This window comes from Bubalus bubalis, chromosome 6 (assembly GCF_019923935.1).
Source record: "Bubalus bubalis isolate 160015118507 breed Murrah chromosome 6, NDDB_SH_1, whole genome shotgun sequence".
Classification (NCBI taxonomy): Eukaryota; Metazoa; Chordata; class Mammalia; order Artiodactyla; family Bovidae; genus Bubalus; species Bubalus bubalis.
This window is the reverse complement of record NC_059162.1, coordinates 109064710-109080589: the sequence shown is the minus strand read 5'-3', so window position 1 is coordinate 109080589 and position 15880 is coordinate 109064710. Positions and strand designations below refer to the sequence as shown.

Sequence of the window (15880 nt, the reverse complement as noted above, 5' to 3'; positions counted from 1 at the left end):
GTTTGCCACGGCCCCAGTTACCTGTGACTCCCTTGGTAACCATGGCCACTGTGCCCTGATGGTCATTTTTCAGGTCCCCATCACTAGAATGGGAACTCTTTGAGGATGGACTAAGCCTAGTCCTTTTGGAACCCTGCTGCCAGCACAGCGCCTAGGTGCTAGTTGAATGAAGGAATTAAAGAAAGAATAAATAAATGAACTATTCTGAGGAGCACCCCACCCCTACGATCGCTCGGGCTCTGAAAAGAAAAAGAATAGAGATTCAGGCACACTCAAGAGTTGCTCAAAATCAAGCCAAACCAAATCAGACTATAAACCACTTTAAGAGACTGAAATTATAGGAATCAAGTACCGATTATACGAAACAAAGGCTAGTAAACAGGGTGGACCAAGCTTTGTCTGGCCTTTAAAGTAGGAGACCCAGTCCATGGAGATTGGGAAGATAGGGGAGGAATGCTGAGGGTCAAAGACAGGGGGAGGCTGGGAGCCTTTCTGCTTTTCCTGGGGCTGAGTGGTTTTTTAGTGATGGGCTTACTAGCATTCTTTTCTCTGGATAGCCCAGGCTTATCAAGGAGCAGGCCCAGGTGGGGGAGGTTCCAGGAAGCCCTAGAAGCCCCCAAGACCCTCCGCCCCACTGACCCGGAGTCCTTGTAGTAGAGGGAAGTCAAGCAGAGGCTCAAAGATACTGTCGTCCTCCGGATGTGGGACTAGGGGCTCTGGGGTCCCCGGGGAGCTGGTCTGGAACCAGAGGTTCTCGTAGGACTTGGGACTGGGGGTGAGGCCCTCCAAGAGGGGCTGAGTTGAGTCGCAGCGGAGGTAGTGCCCAGGCCCTGGGCCTGTGGGGCTGCCTAGCACCTGCACGTAAAGCACCTGGTCGCTGTTGCCAGACTGGGGCTGAGGCTGAGTGGAAGGTACTCTTGGGTCCCCCTGGAGCACATAGGCCTGGACAAGGGTGGAGAGGCTACCGGTCCCTGAGCTGTCATTGGACTCCCAGGGCCCTGGCTTCTTCTCTTCCTCCTCCAGCACCGTGATCTTGGTGATGGGTGGCATGCCGGGGTCCCGAAGGCTGGGCAGCTGAAAGATATCCTGACATAAAGATGTGTGGTGAGGGCCTGGTTCATTTCAGATGTCTGTTCCAGCCACTGTCCCTTCCTGCACTGGGGTGGTGGTGGTGGTGGGGGGGCATTCCTGCTGTTCCTTGCTGGGACGCAAAGGGTTACTCAGAGGATGCAAAGCACCTCATATGTGCCGGACGCGTGCTATGTGCTGTTCAGACTTAGCCCAGTAAATCTCCCCAGTGCTTCTGTGTGTAATTTGTCCCATTTCACAATGAGGTGACTGAGGCTTCGAAATGGGTGGAGCTGGGATTCACACTCAGGCTTGCTTTGCTCTATAAAGAGGTGAAGTGATAGGAAGGCCTGAGTACTCATTCTTGGGGGAGTTTCCCTTCACTTTGAGCTTGGGGTAGGAGCCTAACCCTCAGACCCATTTCCCTCTCCCTCCAGTGTTCTCACCTCTGCCGTGATGGTTGGCACCCAGGAACCCAGGCTGCTGCGGGCTGGGTCTGGGACATTCGGCCAGAGGGAATACTTCCTGCTGGAGAAGAGGGCAGGTGAAGGCTGGGTCAGCATGCCATCCCGTCCTTCCAGCATTTCTCCCACCTACTCCCAGGAGCAGAAGGGATGACCCCTTCATGCAGAGAGGAGAAGGAGGGGGGCCCTGACTCCCAGACCTGAACCCTGTGGCCTGGCAAGTCTGAGAGGAGCCAGCCTTGCTCACCTGGGCCTTCAGTTCCCTTCGGCAGGGTTACCTGGGTGTCAGGTCTCTCAGAAGGACTCACCTGGGTCTGCAGCAGAACTGGGCAGCCCCACAGAGGCAGATGAGCAAGACCAGGAGGCCAAACAGGCCCAGGAGGATGTGCAGCTCAGACTCCTCTGCAGTGAGGGGAAAGCCAGGAGAGGTAAGAGTGCGTGCATGTGAGACTGAGCCTCCACCCTCAGACTGGGCTCCAAGGGCAGGGCTGGGCCGCCACCCTCAGACTGGGCCCAAGGGTAGTGCTGGGTATCCCCCCTCAGAGGACCCGGGCAAGGCTTATCTAGTTTCACAGTGGCAGTCTTTTGGGTTAGGCCCCCTCCCAGCAGCTTTGCCTGACCAGGCCCCATTCTCCCCTTACCTAGAGTCAAGGTCATCAGGGTGAGGCTTGTGCTGTTGGCAGCCCACGCCTGGCTGGTGGCCATGAGTTGGACATGGTACAAGCTAGAAGGCTCCAGGCCACGGAGGACAAAGCTGTGGGTGGAGGCATTCAGGACAGTGGCTGGGAGTAGAGGAGACTCGTGAGCCTGAGCCTGGCTGCTGAACCTCCCCAAGGCCTCTGAGCACCCCCTCCCAGGCCTTCTGGGGCTGTGGGTCGCTGAGGATAGACTCACAGAAGGACTGGTCCTGAGTGTTGGTCCAGAAGATGGTGTAGTGGGTAAGGGGGCTCTTCCCCAGCTCAGGGGCCTCGGGCACCCACTCCAGCTGGGCCCACGTCTTGCCAATGTGCCTGAGATGCAACTCTGGGCCATGGGAGGGGGCTGCCGGAAGAGAGAGATGCAGGGGCTGATGGGGAGTGGGGTGGGGATGAGGGAGCCTAGTTGGACTTCTTGTGGCTCCCCAGACCCAAGAACTGGGACACTTTGTTGGGGTGGGTGGTGTAAGAAAGTTCAGGGGGACTCATATGCAAGCCTCATTTTCCCAAGAACTTTCACTGAATCCCACTGACTGCTAATAAGTGGCTGAGCTGGGATTTGAACCTACTTTTCTTTGACTCCAAAGCCTTGCTTCCTGATTTCTGCCAGGCCTGGTTTTGTCTGGCTCACTATTTGATTTCTGCCACTCGTGTGACACCTGACCAGTTTTTGCCAGAATTGCTCCTTGAATTCTGCTGAGCTTACTTCCCAGTTTCCATTAACCCACCACCTGAGTTCTTTCCAGCTGCAGGGGTCTAGTGTAAGCCAGGGGTGATCTTAGGATTGAGAGAGACCGTTTTCTGGGCCAGAGGTGGGGGGGCGGGGCGGAGAAAAAGTTCTCTCCTAATTCCAGATTTTGGGGGGCCTAGACAGGCCTTGAGAGAGAGGAGGGGATTCTGAAAAAAAGACTTAGTGGCTAACGAACCCATCTCTTGGGAGTAGGCATAGATATGCTGGGAGGGTCCCTTGGTGTCCTGGTATAGGGGGGTCACCGTGATCTCGTAGAGCTGAAAGGGCCTGATGTTCTCTGTAGAGAGAAAATGGGGGGGTACTCTGGTTAGGGGCCAGCCTCTGATGATGGCTGGGGGCTAACCTTAGACTTCAGGGATAACCTGAGCCTCGTTCTTCAGGTCTGGCCTCTGCAGTCTCTTCTTTAGATCATTTGCTGGGGGTAAGGGACAACAAGTGGGAGAGAGAGAGCTAGAAAGGTGGCAGAGTCAGGGCTAGAAAGAGAGGCTCCAGTTAGATTGCAGGAAGAACTTCCAGATTCGGAGGACGTGCGATGAGAATGGCGCAGGAACAGGGTAATATACATCTTTAGCGTGGTTCAGGCAGATAAAATGCTCCCCCTGCTCCCCAGCCCTGCCCATCTGCCCAGCCCCCAGGCCTGTCTCACCCTGCAGCAAGGTCCCTGCAATGCTTCCATTATGCTCCATCCTCCAGGTCATAGGACTGCCGTTGGGGCTGGGGGGACTGAGGCCCCACTCAATCACATAGCCCTGAGGTTGAGGACTGGGGGGCTCCCAGCCCACCCAGAGGCTATGAGGGTCTCGAGCGGTGGTGTGGAGTCTGCCCAGGGGTGGGCCTGGAGATAGAGTAGGAGATGATGTGAAGATGAAAAGAAAGGCCCTAGAGCTAGAAACCTGGGTTCAAGTCTGGCCTTTGCAACTTACAAGCTGGGTGACCTTGGGTAAGACAATATCTGAGCCTCAGATTCCTCATATGTAAGGTGGAAATGATGATAATAAAGTTGTTACCGTGGAGGGTCATGGTGCAGAGTAAGTGAGATGGTACATGAAACAGGCCTGCTGTGGTAATTAATGATGAAAGCTCACCCTGTGTGGTTCTCTGTGTGTATTAATTCACTGAGTCTGCTGACAGTCCCACTGGGGGCACTACTACTGTCCCCAACTTAGCAATAAGAAAATGGAGACAGAGAGGTTAAGGGACTGGTCTAGGGTCACATGGCTGGGAAATGGGAATACTAGCTCTTGTTGTTAATCTCACTTCATGAAGACCCGTGTTCAGGGGCATCTGGGGGTGAGAGTGACTGATCCCCTGAGAATGAACAGTTAACTCAGGGACTATTTTTTTAATATATTTATTTATTTGTCTGTGCTAGGTCATGGTTAAAGCATAGGGGCTCTTTGATCTTTGTTGCAGCTTGCAGGATCTTTAGTTCTGGCATGTGGGATCTAGTTCCTCGACCAGGGATCAAACCTGGGCTCCCTGCATTGGGAGTGTGGAGTCTTAGCCAATGGACTGCCAGGGAAGTCCTAGGGACTATGTTTTAGCTGGAAAACATTAGAACTTTATCTCCCATTTCCTTGGCAGAATAGACTCTGTGTGTGTGTGTGTATGTGTGTGTGTGTGTGTGTGTGTGTGTGTGTGGGTAGGCACTGCCACCAGCTTAACTTGGTTCTGGCTAGTGATAATAATAGTCGCTAACACATATGGAACAGTTACTTTGTGTAGGCACATATCTAAACTCATGTAATCTTCACAGCAATGCTTTGAGTTAGACACTGTATCATTCCCATTTGCGAGATGAGTAAACTGAGGCCAGGGAGGGTAAGTAACTTGCCCAGATCTCACTGCTAACAAGTAACAGGATTAGATTTGAATCCAGGCAGTCTAGCCTCTGAATTTACTTGCTTAACCACCATACTCTACTAGCTGTGGGCCCCTTTACCTCTGCTTTCCAAGAAAACCACGGGGGTGGGATGCGAGGTCCCAGCTGTGTTATAGGCCTTAAGGACCACCTCCCGGGCTTCTGAAGGCAGTTGGAAGGTACAGTTCAGCTCCGTGGTGTCACAGAGGGTTGGCTCTGCCCCAGCCTGGCCTGAGGGTCTCCGGGAAACCAGGTAACCTTGGATCTGCCCGCTGTCTTCTTCCAGGGCTATTGGCTGTTAGTGGGCATAGGAGGAAAAAGATAAGGGGATGCGCAGCTCATCTTGAGTGTGGGAGAGCTTCTAGATGGAGTGTCCGTGTCCCTGGAACTGAGCCACCCAGACTGGGAGTCAGTCCTCTTCCCTCCCTCCCTCCCTCCCTTCTCCCCCGTGCTAGGTCCTAGAAGAGAGGAAAGGATAAAGTAACTCAGTGTGAGCAGCAGGCACCTAACAAGGTGAGTCCTGCATTGTAGTCTCTGCAGAAGGGCACGGCCCAGCTTCCTAGGTGTGTGCAGATCACGTACACATCCAAGCCTGCTAGGCCTGCTGGAGTCCTGAGCCCCAGCTTGCAGCGGTCTGTTTGAATCTGAAGAGGTGGAGGGATGGCCTTCAGAGGGGGTTACCTTCCAGAACAGCTGCACGGCCACTGTCTGGGGGTCCAGCTGCCTCTGCCGCCACCACGTGTCCAGTCTGACGATGGGGGCTGTGGAGGGGGCAGGAGGGGAGGGTCAGGGAGGGCCCCGGAGGCCAGCCTGGATCCTGATGGCTGCTCCCAGCCCCTCACCGCCTGCTCACCCCGTTGTGCAGTGGTCAGCTCCAGGCTGGGGCTCCATTCGCTCCAGTGGCCGGGCAGGCGCCAGCGGGTGCAGCGCATTTGTAGGGTGTAGGCTGTGGATGGGAGGAGCCCGCAGAGTTCATACTGGGAGGTCCTGGCGGGCAGGGCGCTCACCTGGTGGAAGACAGGCATGGCTGTCAGCCTGGACCTCTGTGCCCTTCGGGGCCAGCTCAGCTTACCCTCCCCTCAGCCACCCCCACCCCAGCCCCCTCAGGTTGCCCTCTGCCTCACCAGGTCCCAGCCGGCTTCTCCCAGCCGAGGCTGGTGGCGCAGCTCACACTTCTGTTCTATGTACAGACTTGGCTTCCAGGTCTCCCAGCGCAGCCTCAGGCAGCCTGGCTGGGGCGGGGCCACCGCAGGGCTGGGCTCCAGGGCCCACAGTGTGGGGGGCTCCAGTTTCACTGCAAGGAGAGGGGTTATCGGACACTTCCTCTGCTTCATCCTCCAGGGCTCTGTCCTGGCTTCCCCTGTCTTCCTGTCTGTGGTTCCATTTCTTCTCTGGGTCTCCATTCGTGGGACCTCTATATCTTCCCGTCTCTCTCTGTGTCTCTTCATCTCTGTGTTGCCCTGTTTCTGCAGGTCTGTCTCTGTCTATGAGCCTGTTTCTCTCTCTGTTTCCTATTCTTGCCCCAGGGCCTTTGCACTGGTTGTTCCCTCGGTCTGGAGCACTTACCTTCCGAATATACAGTGTCTTGCTCCCTCATTTCCTCCAAGGATCTTCTCAAATGTCGTCTTCTCAGTGAGGCCTTCCCTGACCGCCTTCTCCCCAGCTGTCCCTACCCCATCCCCTGCTTAATTTCCTCATCACACATACCATTACCTGACATTTTATTATTCTTTGCCCACCAGAATGTAAGTGGGCAAAATTTCGGGGGCACGATTTTTGCTGTGTTGTTTACTGCTGTATTCCCAGCCCCTAGAACAGTGCCTAGCGCAGAGTGGGCGCTTCAGGAAATTTGCTGAAAGAATGAATGAGTGTGTCTCCTTGCCTGTGTTTCTTCCACATCCCTGTCTGTGTCTCCAAAGCTCTGTCTTCAATTGAATCCCACATTGTTTTTCTCCCTTCTCTTCCTCCAGGTCTTTCAGCATCTTATTGTCTGTCGCTGGGTCTGTGTTTCCCTCCCTGTGCCTCTCTGAGTCTGCTCATGGTGGGGACCTCTTTCCTCCCCCACACCCAGCATCACCCACCAACGTCCATGGGAGCAAGGCAGAGCTTCGGGGAAACGCTGGTCCCCAGCGCGTTCCTGGCCTGCACCCAGATGCTCATGTTCTGGTACAGCTGCAGGTGTTTGCGGGGGATGGAGCAGTGGCTCTGCCCAACTTCCGGCACGCAGTCAGGGATGGAATCCTTCTGCGTCTGGCATTTGTCCTGGCTCCTGCCAATGGGCCAGGCTTGGATGTAAAGTGGGGGCAGAAAGCCAAGCTCCCTCCTCCTCCCTATCTCTGCCTTGGCTCTCTACCCCAACAGTCCTACCCGTGGTCTGTCCCAGAACCCAAAGCAATGGGCTGGCATAAGGACCCTTACTCACTTGAAGCTCTTCAGGGTGAAGCTGGTGGACAGGTGGGTGTCAGGGCCTGGCTCCCACTGGCAGATGAGGCTGTTGGTTGTGAGGTTCATGATGCAGGATAGGTTGTGGGGTGCAGTGGGAGGGTCTGTGGGTAGGGTGGAGAGAGTGAGGGCTTCAGGTAAGACCACTCAGAAAGCTCCCACTGGGACCAGTTGGGCATTTCCTTGCCCTGGGTCTCCATGGTAAGTGGGTTGCCAACCCACCTGCCATGCCTTTGTCTCCATGCAGAGTGATCCCAGAAGGGCAGCTCTGGGATGAGCTAAGTTATCCACATGTACATGGACAAGTAAACAGAGCCTCCAACCTTCTCAACTCTGCCCTTTTTGACAGTAACAGTGTAGTGTCTGGGTTTTCATCCTGATTCTGCCACTCATTAGTGGTGTGATCTTGAAGTCACCTAATGGCTCTGTGCCTCAGTTTCCTCATCTGTAAAATGGGGGTAATGGTAATATACCTACCACCTAGGGTTACTGTGAGGGCTGAGTGACTTACTAGGTATACAGTGCTCAGAGCAATGCCTGGCATATATGAGTGCTCTGTAAATCTTAACTTTCACTATTATTGATTCTTAAACAAGAACCTTGGTCTCTGTTTTTCATTATGCATTGGCTCAGCACAAATCCATCCTTCTCAGTTTGAGCAGAAGGCTGAGACTGGGGTAGGGGTAGAATCTGGGAGCATGCCCACCTTGTTGAGAATGTCCTCCCTGGAGACACCTTCCTGTGGCTGGGGAGTTGGGCTTACTCGGCAGCCATATGGAGTAGTGGTTACTTGTTTTTGAGCCACACTGCTTAATAAAAAGCTTTATTCCATCCTTATTAATTTGTGACCTCTAGCATGCAACTTTGCTAATGGTAAGGAACCCACCTGCCAATGCAGGAGACATAAGAGACACGGGCTCTGTCTCTGGGTCAGGAAGATCCCCTGGAGAAGGAAATGGCAACCCATTCCAGTATTCTTGCCTGGAAAATCCCATGGACAGAGCAGACTACAGCTCATAGAGTCGCAAAGAGTTGGACACAACTGAGCAACTAACACACACACAGCATGCCACTTAGCTTCCCTGAGCCTCAGTTTCCTCATCTGTGAAATGGGGCTATGTAATACTACCCACTGGTAGGGAAAATGTGATATCATGCTTATAAAGTACTTATTGAGCAAGAACTCAAGAAAGAATAGCTCTTATTAGTATTGGCAGGAGGGCATTGGAGGCAGAGTGGGGGGATGGCCGCAGGGACTCACAGCCCGCCTGTAGCTCAGCCTGGTCCAGGATCTGCAGGCTGTTGCCCCAATGCAGGCAGCAGGAGAGAAGGACCCGAGAGTGGTTGAGGTGGTGCAAGGTGATGGTGGACTGCAGGGTCCCGTTCGGCAGGTGCTGCTGCCTCTCTCTGGGATGAAGCTCTGGTTCCAGTTTCCATACAACCCGCCACTCGGTGCCCAGGTGGCTGCAGTTCCGGGTGATGATGCAGGAGGCCGTGACTTGATCTCCCAGGCGGACAATGGGGGCTGAGAGGAGGATATGCCCACACTGCTCCAGGCCTGGGGTGGAAGAGAACAGGCCGTAAGTGACTCCTCTGTCCGGCAGAGCTGGCCTCCTAGACTCGGTACCTTTACCTTCTTGCTTTTCCCTCCAAGATTCGGGGGGGGGGGGGGCAGGTGGTGGAATGGCAAGGATGTGTGCAGAGATTGGGAGAGGCTCTTGAGTTGAGATGGAGATAGTGGTGTGGGGGTAAATGTTTATCAACCTGCTATACAGAGGGAAACGGCTCCTGGCTTGTAGCCTGGGCTGCTTTCCCTGGTGTAAATATTCCCACCGTGGCTGATTTCAAGCTACCAGGCTGACATCACTGAGTGTGAACTTGGAAAGAGAGGTACACAATCAGTGCTTGCAAGCCAACACCGGCACGCCACCAGATGGAGACCAGTCCCTCCCCAACAATGGCGAAACAATGGTTAGAATGATAAGAAGCCCGCAGCCACAGCAATCTTTCCAGAATTCATATCTGATTGTTACCCCATCATGACCACAGCACTTCAATGGCATGTTATTCTGAAAGGCAGTACGCTGTGATGGATGAGAGCTGGATGTTGGAACTAGACTGCCTAGGATTAGAACCTGGTTCTGCTGCTGCTGCTGCTAATCAGTCATGTCTGACTCTTAGTGACCCCATGGACTGCAGCCTACCAGGCTCCTCCGTCTGCTTAGTAATTTTGTGACCTTGATGTTACCTAGACTTTCTGTGCCCTGGTTTTCTCATCTGTGACATGAAGATAAAAAAGTCCTTAACTTAGTGATATTGGGAGGATTAGATGTGAGAATATGCGTAAGGCACTCAGAACAGTGCCTGGCACATAAGTATTTGCTGCTATGATTAGGTTAAAGACTCAGATCCTTCTCACAGCCCAAGACTTAGATCCTTCTCACAACCCTTGTGGCCTGGCCCCTGCCTAGCCCTCCTGGTTCCAGCGCAGACCATTGTCTCTCAGCTCCAGTCCCTCTAGCCTACATGCTATTCTCTGGAAAGGCCACGCTCCATCCAGTCTCCCGATCTTCGTACCTGTTGATCCTTTCAGAGGTGCTCCTTTTCCTTTCTGCCACCCCTCTTTCACCTGGATGACATTCAGGCATCTTGCAAGGAACCAGACCAGGTTCTGACCAATCAGACCATGCTAGGCCCCCTGAACTTTCCCAAAGCTCATATCTTTCGTAATTAGAGAGTCACGTGATTATCTGCTACTCTGTACCCCCAGCTAGAACATAGGTTCTGCGAGGCCAGAATCCCTGCATTCCCAGAGCCTAGTGCCGAGCAGGCCCTTGGTGAATATGTGTGGAATAAGAACAAGCACTGGACCTTGCCCACAATGCCTTCTCTCCTCTCCCAGCTGTTCTGCATTTTGCTGATGGGGATGCGGAAGCCCCAAGAGGAGGAGCAATTTGTTCAGGGTCACAGAGCAAGTTTATAGGGCTCCCATCACATCACAGACTCAGAATTTCAGACCAGAAGGACTCTTGCCAACTGTTTACTTCAAAACTCCACGTAATACCAAGTCCTCTACCACAGGGCTAGGATGATCTGTTTTTGTATGGCTTGCCAGCTGAGAACATTTTTTATATTTCTAGAGGGTGAAAAACCAAACCAAACAACAGATAAGCAAGAACATGCCACAGAGACTGTATGTGGCCTGCAAAGCTGAAAATTACATCAAAGTTTGCTGACCTCTGCTGGGCCTTGGCTTGCATACCCCCAGAGATGGGAGGCTCCGCACCTCTCAAGATAGTCTCCATAGTCTGGAGAGCTCTGCCTGGGATTCATATTTTTTTAAAAAATTATTGTTATTTTTTTGGCAGCACCATGTGGCATGTAGGATCTTAGTTCCATGACCAGGAATTGAACCGTGCCCCATGCAGTGCAAGTACGGAGTCCTAACCACTAGGGACTCTGCCAGGGAAGCCAGGGAAGTCCTGGAGATTCTTTGCTTCAGGATTAAAGCTGCCTTCTCACGGCTTCCACCCTGATCCCTCTACTGCCCATGAAGGCTGCACAGGACTCAGAGGTTTCTTCTGACAACCTGGTAGAGATTCGCAGACAAGACCCGGGTCTTGTGCACCTTCCCCAGGCTGCCTAGCCGAGGTCCTCTCACTTTTCCTCAGAGGTGGTGGTTTGCCGGCAGAGGTCTGTGCGTGGGAGCCCAGCTACCCTGCATCTGTGGCCCAGTCGATTCTTTGGGGATTCTCTGGGAACCCCAGGAGCACTGTGACAACGCAGGGAAATGACTCCCTCCTCCACCCCCAGCATCTCTCCCTGTGATCCCCCCACCCATGGCACCCTCATCCCTGACCACACTCACTTCTGGGGAGCAGCAGGATGATCAGAGCAGCTCCCACCAGGCTCCAGGCTCCCAGCCCCACCATTGTGCTGGCTTGGTCCTCACCTGGAGGCAGAGGGGGTGGTGAAGGTCATGGGCTTTGGAGTCAGGGCTGAGCTTAGTCTTTGCTCTGCTACAGTGTGGCTTCAACCAGGTTACTTGACCTCTCTGAGCCTGGTTGCTCTGCAAAATGAAGGTAACAAAAACCTATGCTGCATAGGGTTTGGGGAGGAAGACCCAAAATGAAGCAAGTCAAGGGCATCGCACAGTACCTGGCGCATAGGAAATGACTCTTAAATGACTGTTATTATTATATGTGCCTTTAAGGAGAGAGCAGGGAAGGGAGCCACGGGGAACAGCATTCTTCCCGTTCCCTTCTGTTTTAGCCAGTCTCCCAGCCCGCTGAAAGCAAAGCCTGAGATGAAGGCTTGCCTGCAGGTAGTTTATTTGGGGGAAGACTCCAGGAACAGAGTAAGGGAGTGGGGAGAATGAAACGGGTAAGAAGGAAAGCCAACACAAGGGTGCATCATCAAACTGAGGACAGCTGGGGCTCAATCCTGCTGGAATCTTGCAAGGAGCCACGCTGAACATGCCTCAGAACTTGGCTGGCAGACAGTATGGGAACATTGTCCACCAGTTTCTGCCCCTTGTTGGTCAAGGGCTGTTCCTTGGGGTGTTAACTCCCTGGCACGTGTCACATTGCACATGTCTGAGTACCGGGCAGGTCCCCCAAGGTGAGCCATGCTCAAAGAGTCAGAGACGCTCACTGCCTGGCAGAAAGGGACAACTCCACGGAACAGCTGGGGACAGGTTGCACCTTGAAAAGCTGGCTTCCCCAGCAATGGCTAAAGGGAAGGGTGGGTTGAGAGGATACCCCAATTCTGGGCACAGACCTCTGGAGGCCTTCTGGGACCAGATATCCTGTGGTCATGGTGACAGTGCCCAGATGGAGGGAGCATTAGTACATTAGTCTCAGGAAGTAAGCAAAGGTTTCTATTGCTGGCGTGGCTTCCAGCCTTTCCACTCTGCTCCCATTGGGGTCTTGGGGCCAGACACCTGGTCCTCCAGCACTAACTGACGTCTGGGTGGCAGATCAGTGGGAATCGTTGACCAGCTTTTGCATGTACATACATGAACACATACGTGTAGGTGGTGTCCCAACCGATCCCTGGTGCTCAGAAAAGGTTAAGCTTCTTTCGCTCCAAGACAGAGGAGTGAATAAGAACTGCAGATACCCAAAGCTGTTTCTGCCTGCAGGGGTCTTACTTAAATCCCTGGTGCCTCCTTATTATACGTTGCAGGATCAGGATACCAGGTGAATGCTAGCCCCTAAGTCATCTTTTTGCAAATCAGGAAAAAAGCATCCCTTCCTCTGGACAAATGCAGCTCCACACAAGGACCTGGCAACTAGAGAACAGGCTGGATTTCAGCCTCTACTTTCTGGGCAGCTTTGTGCAGTGAGAAACGCGCACAATTGTTCAGAGGACCCCAGTCTACCAGTTAGCGGTTGGCACCCTTGTTCCTCCAGCATCCAGTTTGACTATCCACCAACACACACATGTTGGGGAAGATTTCGTCTCCTTGGCTCAGATTTTGGGACACTAGTGCCCGTTCCTATGTATTTTTGATCATATCCTAGCCCTCCTGCCCAGTGAGGTACCACTTTATCCCTCTCCACTGGCTCCCAGTGGGCAACCCAACCCCAAATCCCAAGGGCCCAGGCATCTTCTCCCTGGGTTGCCAGGGGTTGGCACATTTGACATCAGTCCCTGGTCCACCCATGGCAGCCTTGGATGTTCCCCACTCCAGCCGAGTGGGATCTGGGACCAGGTGGAGCATGGCGTCACTTTCTGGGGGCCCAGCTTTGAGTCAGACCACCTGGTCTGAACCCCAGGTCCACCACTTACCAGCTTGGCGACCTTGGGCAGATTATTCCACCTTTCTGAGCCTCGGTTACCCCATCTGTGAAGGAAGGATAACAATAGCTCTGGCATCTCCAGGTCGGGGTGAGGATGAAGTGAGATGGTCTGTGCTAAAGGCACTTAGCACGGAGCTTGCATAGAGGAAGCACTCCATGACCATGTTATTTTCATGCACCATAAGGCAGAATACCACCTCATGGAATCAGCACGGTTTAGTACCTCTCTCCCCTGCTCACCAACTGTGTGGTCTCTGCCTCCTAGGACCGCCACCTTGCTTTTGTCTGTGTCACATTTCATGTTTCAAAGCCCCGTTTCTGGGTTCCCTGCTCCTTGGCCCCCCAGTCTCCCCCTTTGCTTCCAGCCATCCCTGCTCACTCTCTGGACTCTGGAGTCCTAGCCCGTTATGTTGTCCCCTGGGGTCACTGCATCACCAACCCCTGCTCCCCACCACCTTTCTGCTTTCCTCTCCTTTCCATCCCATCACACAGCCTTCTTGCCTCCCCCTTCTCTAGTTCACGCCCCTGTCTCCCCTTCACGTGAAGATTCTTTCCTTGGGAAGAGGGTTGGGGAGAGGAGGGGGCTGGGACAAAACAAAGGGAGAGGACTTCCTAGATGTGGTTCAGACAGAGAAAGACAGGTGGAAAAAGTAGGAAAGTGGGGTGCACAAACCGAAACGCTGGAGAGAGATCACAGAGAGACAGACTGAGGTGGGGAGAGAAAGGAGCCTGAGGCAAGGGATGGTGGTACTCAGAAACATGGCACCCAGAGGCTGAGAAGAAAGAGATACTCAAGAGAGTTTAAGACTCAAGAGACAAAAGGACCCTTGAGAGACAAAAAGAGAGGCATAGAGAGACTCTGAGACAGACTAGACAGGAGCTCAGAGCCAAGCAAGCCAGAGAAGGGCTAAGGAGGAAAGAGAGAAATTTACATGGTATGAAATTTACATGGAGACTGGAGGCAGTTAAGACAGGTTGTCAGAGAGACTTGGAGGCAAATAATGAGTATAACTTTCCCTGAATCCAGCCCTTTCTTGAGTCCAGCTCAGTGTCCCAAAGAGATATTTGTCTGTGACTTCCCAAATGCAGTGCCCACCCCTCAAAAAAGTAGGGGCACCTTGGGAAAAAAGACTCAGTGTTGAGGGCTCCTGGTTCCCAGGGGTAAATTCTTAAGGCTGGAGTGCTGGTCCAAGGTTACCAAGGGGCGCGCGCCCTTGGCAGAGCGGGGGGAGTGGACCTGAGACTCCAGGGTCCCATCATTCCCAAGCCCAGCCCTCCCAGGGGCTCCCCTACTCACGCTGGAGCCTGCGGCCGGCCGGGCACCCGCTGGCCTCCCGTCTCTGCTCTCCTCTTCAAGGCAAGTTCCTGAAAACAGCCGCAGCGGGCTTCTCTCCCCAACCCTGTCGTTAATGGCTCCGTCTCTGACAGGCGCAGGGGCTGCCGATTGCAACACCTGCCCAACTCCTTCCCTCCCTTGCATTGTTGACTCGGGCACGGGCAGCCCCTTCCTCCCCCAGGAAGGAGCCTGGGAGGGAAGCCGGCGAGGCCTGGGCAGCCTTCCTGCCTCGGGGGTCTTGAGGGGGCTGAGGGATGTGGCAACGTCGTCCCCCACCTCTGCCTCCGGATTTCCTGACTCAAAGCTTTGAGGCTGGCAGGGCCCAGACTCCAACCTGCCTGGGTGCCATTCCCATGCCCCTATGCCCTGGGGGAACATCACTTGGAGACAGACCCTGGCTTGAAGGCTCGCTCGGCCCTAAGCCTCTTTTTGGCACTGGCTTTGGGGCCCCGATTCTCCCAGTATTCAAGGGGTGGCCTCCAAGGTTACAGGGAATTCTGGAACACGGTACCTTTCTCCCTGCTTCCTCTGCACGGCATGTTCCCCCTGCTGCCCGAAGGCCTTGCAGACGGAGAAATATGGACTCTGGGGAGAAATACGGACTCTGGGCACAAGGAAGGGGTCACTCATGAGGCTCCGGTCTTCATAAGCTCACGAGACATTAATAATGTTCACTCACAGTGATTCTGCCAAACTGAATGTTTTTTCATTGAGTGAAACAGACTACAGTTTATGTCTTTCATGGTCTGTATCCACGAATACCCTGCAGCTGTTTACGAATAGTTTTCTGTGCATTTTTCTGAAGAGGGTTTAGAGTGTTCACCGTTTCTTGGATTTATGACTCAGTAAAGATTAGGTACTAACACACCAGCGGAGGGTCCACACCATATGACACATTTTAGGAAAAGTGAGCTTCTGAGTCTGTTGCGAGGGGGCAGACTTGGGTTCCGGTTCTGGTTCCAGTTCGAAATATCCAACTGTCGGCAGCTACCTCTCTGAGGTGCCCCATAGGATCCACATGCTCAGCAAATCCCATCGACTCTTCTTTCAAAATATTGGAACCAGAATCCTGAGTAGGTAGGTACTCACTGTAAAGCTCAGCTCGGCCACATGTTTGGATATTTTCCTGATGAAAAGTTGGAAAATATAAATATCACTTAAACCAACAGCAGCCAGCTCTAAGCCATTCTTTCTCTTACCTGGATCACTGCAATGGCCCCCCTTCCCCTCCCCCTTCCATTCATCCTTGTTCTGCCCCCTGCCCCCACCCATCTATTGTTCCTTCAGTGGCCAGTGTGATGCTGATCAAACAGAAGTCAGTTCATGTCATCCTCTGCCCTAATTCCCAATGGCACTCATCTCACTCAAAGGCAAAGCCTTTTCAACAACCTACAAAGCCCTTTTTCATCCAGGGGTTCCCTCTGGCCCTTCTCCTGTGATTATTCTCCCCCTTGCTGCT

General features: G+C 53.4%; 1 protein-coding gene across 3 annotated transcripts; it reads right to left on the bottom strand.

Annotated features, from left to right (window-relative positions):
- Nucleotides 1–304: 304 nt before the first annotated feature.
- Nucleotides 305–14631, bottom strand: CSF3R (colony stimulating factor 3 receptor). 3 transcript variants are annotated; one of them, XM_025289064.3, is made up of 17 exons: nucleotides 14383–14631; nucleotides 13075–13129; nucleotides 11150–11350; nucleotides 8543–8839; nucleotides 7262–7385; nucleotides 6921–7108; nucleotides 5964–6133; nucleotides 5693–5846; nucleotides 5521–5600; nucleotides 4921–5134; nucleotides 3625–3813; nucleotides 3154–3255; nucleotides 2427–2573; nucleotides 2174–2314; nucleotides 1841–1934; nucleotides 1515–1596; nucleotides 305–1086 (listed from the first exon to the last, which is right to left on the bottom strand). In XM_025289064.3, the coding sequence occupies exons 3-17, from the start codon at nucleotides 11211–11213 to the stop codon at nucleotides 607–609; spliced, it is 2526 nt and encodes an 841-aa protein (XP_025144849.3). In that variant the 5' UTR covers nucleotides 11214–11350; nucleotides 13075–13129; nucleotides 14383–14631; the 3' UTR covers nucleotides 305–606. The 3 variants fall into 3 exon arrangements, with proteins under 3 accessions (XP_025144849.3, XP_044801177.2, XP_044801178.2); XM_044945242.2 differs by having other exon boundaries at nucleotides 11150–11233; nucleotides 14383–14630; XM_044945243.2 differs by having other exon boundaries at nucleotides 1515–1593; nucleotides 11150–11233; nucleotides 14383–14630.
- Nucleotides 14632–15880: the final 1249 nt, after the last annotated feature.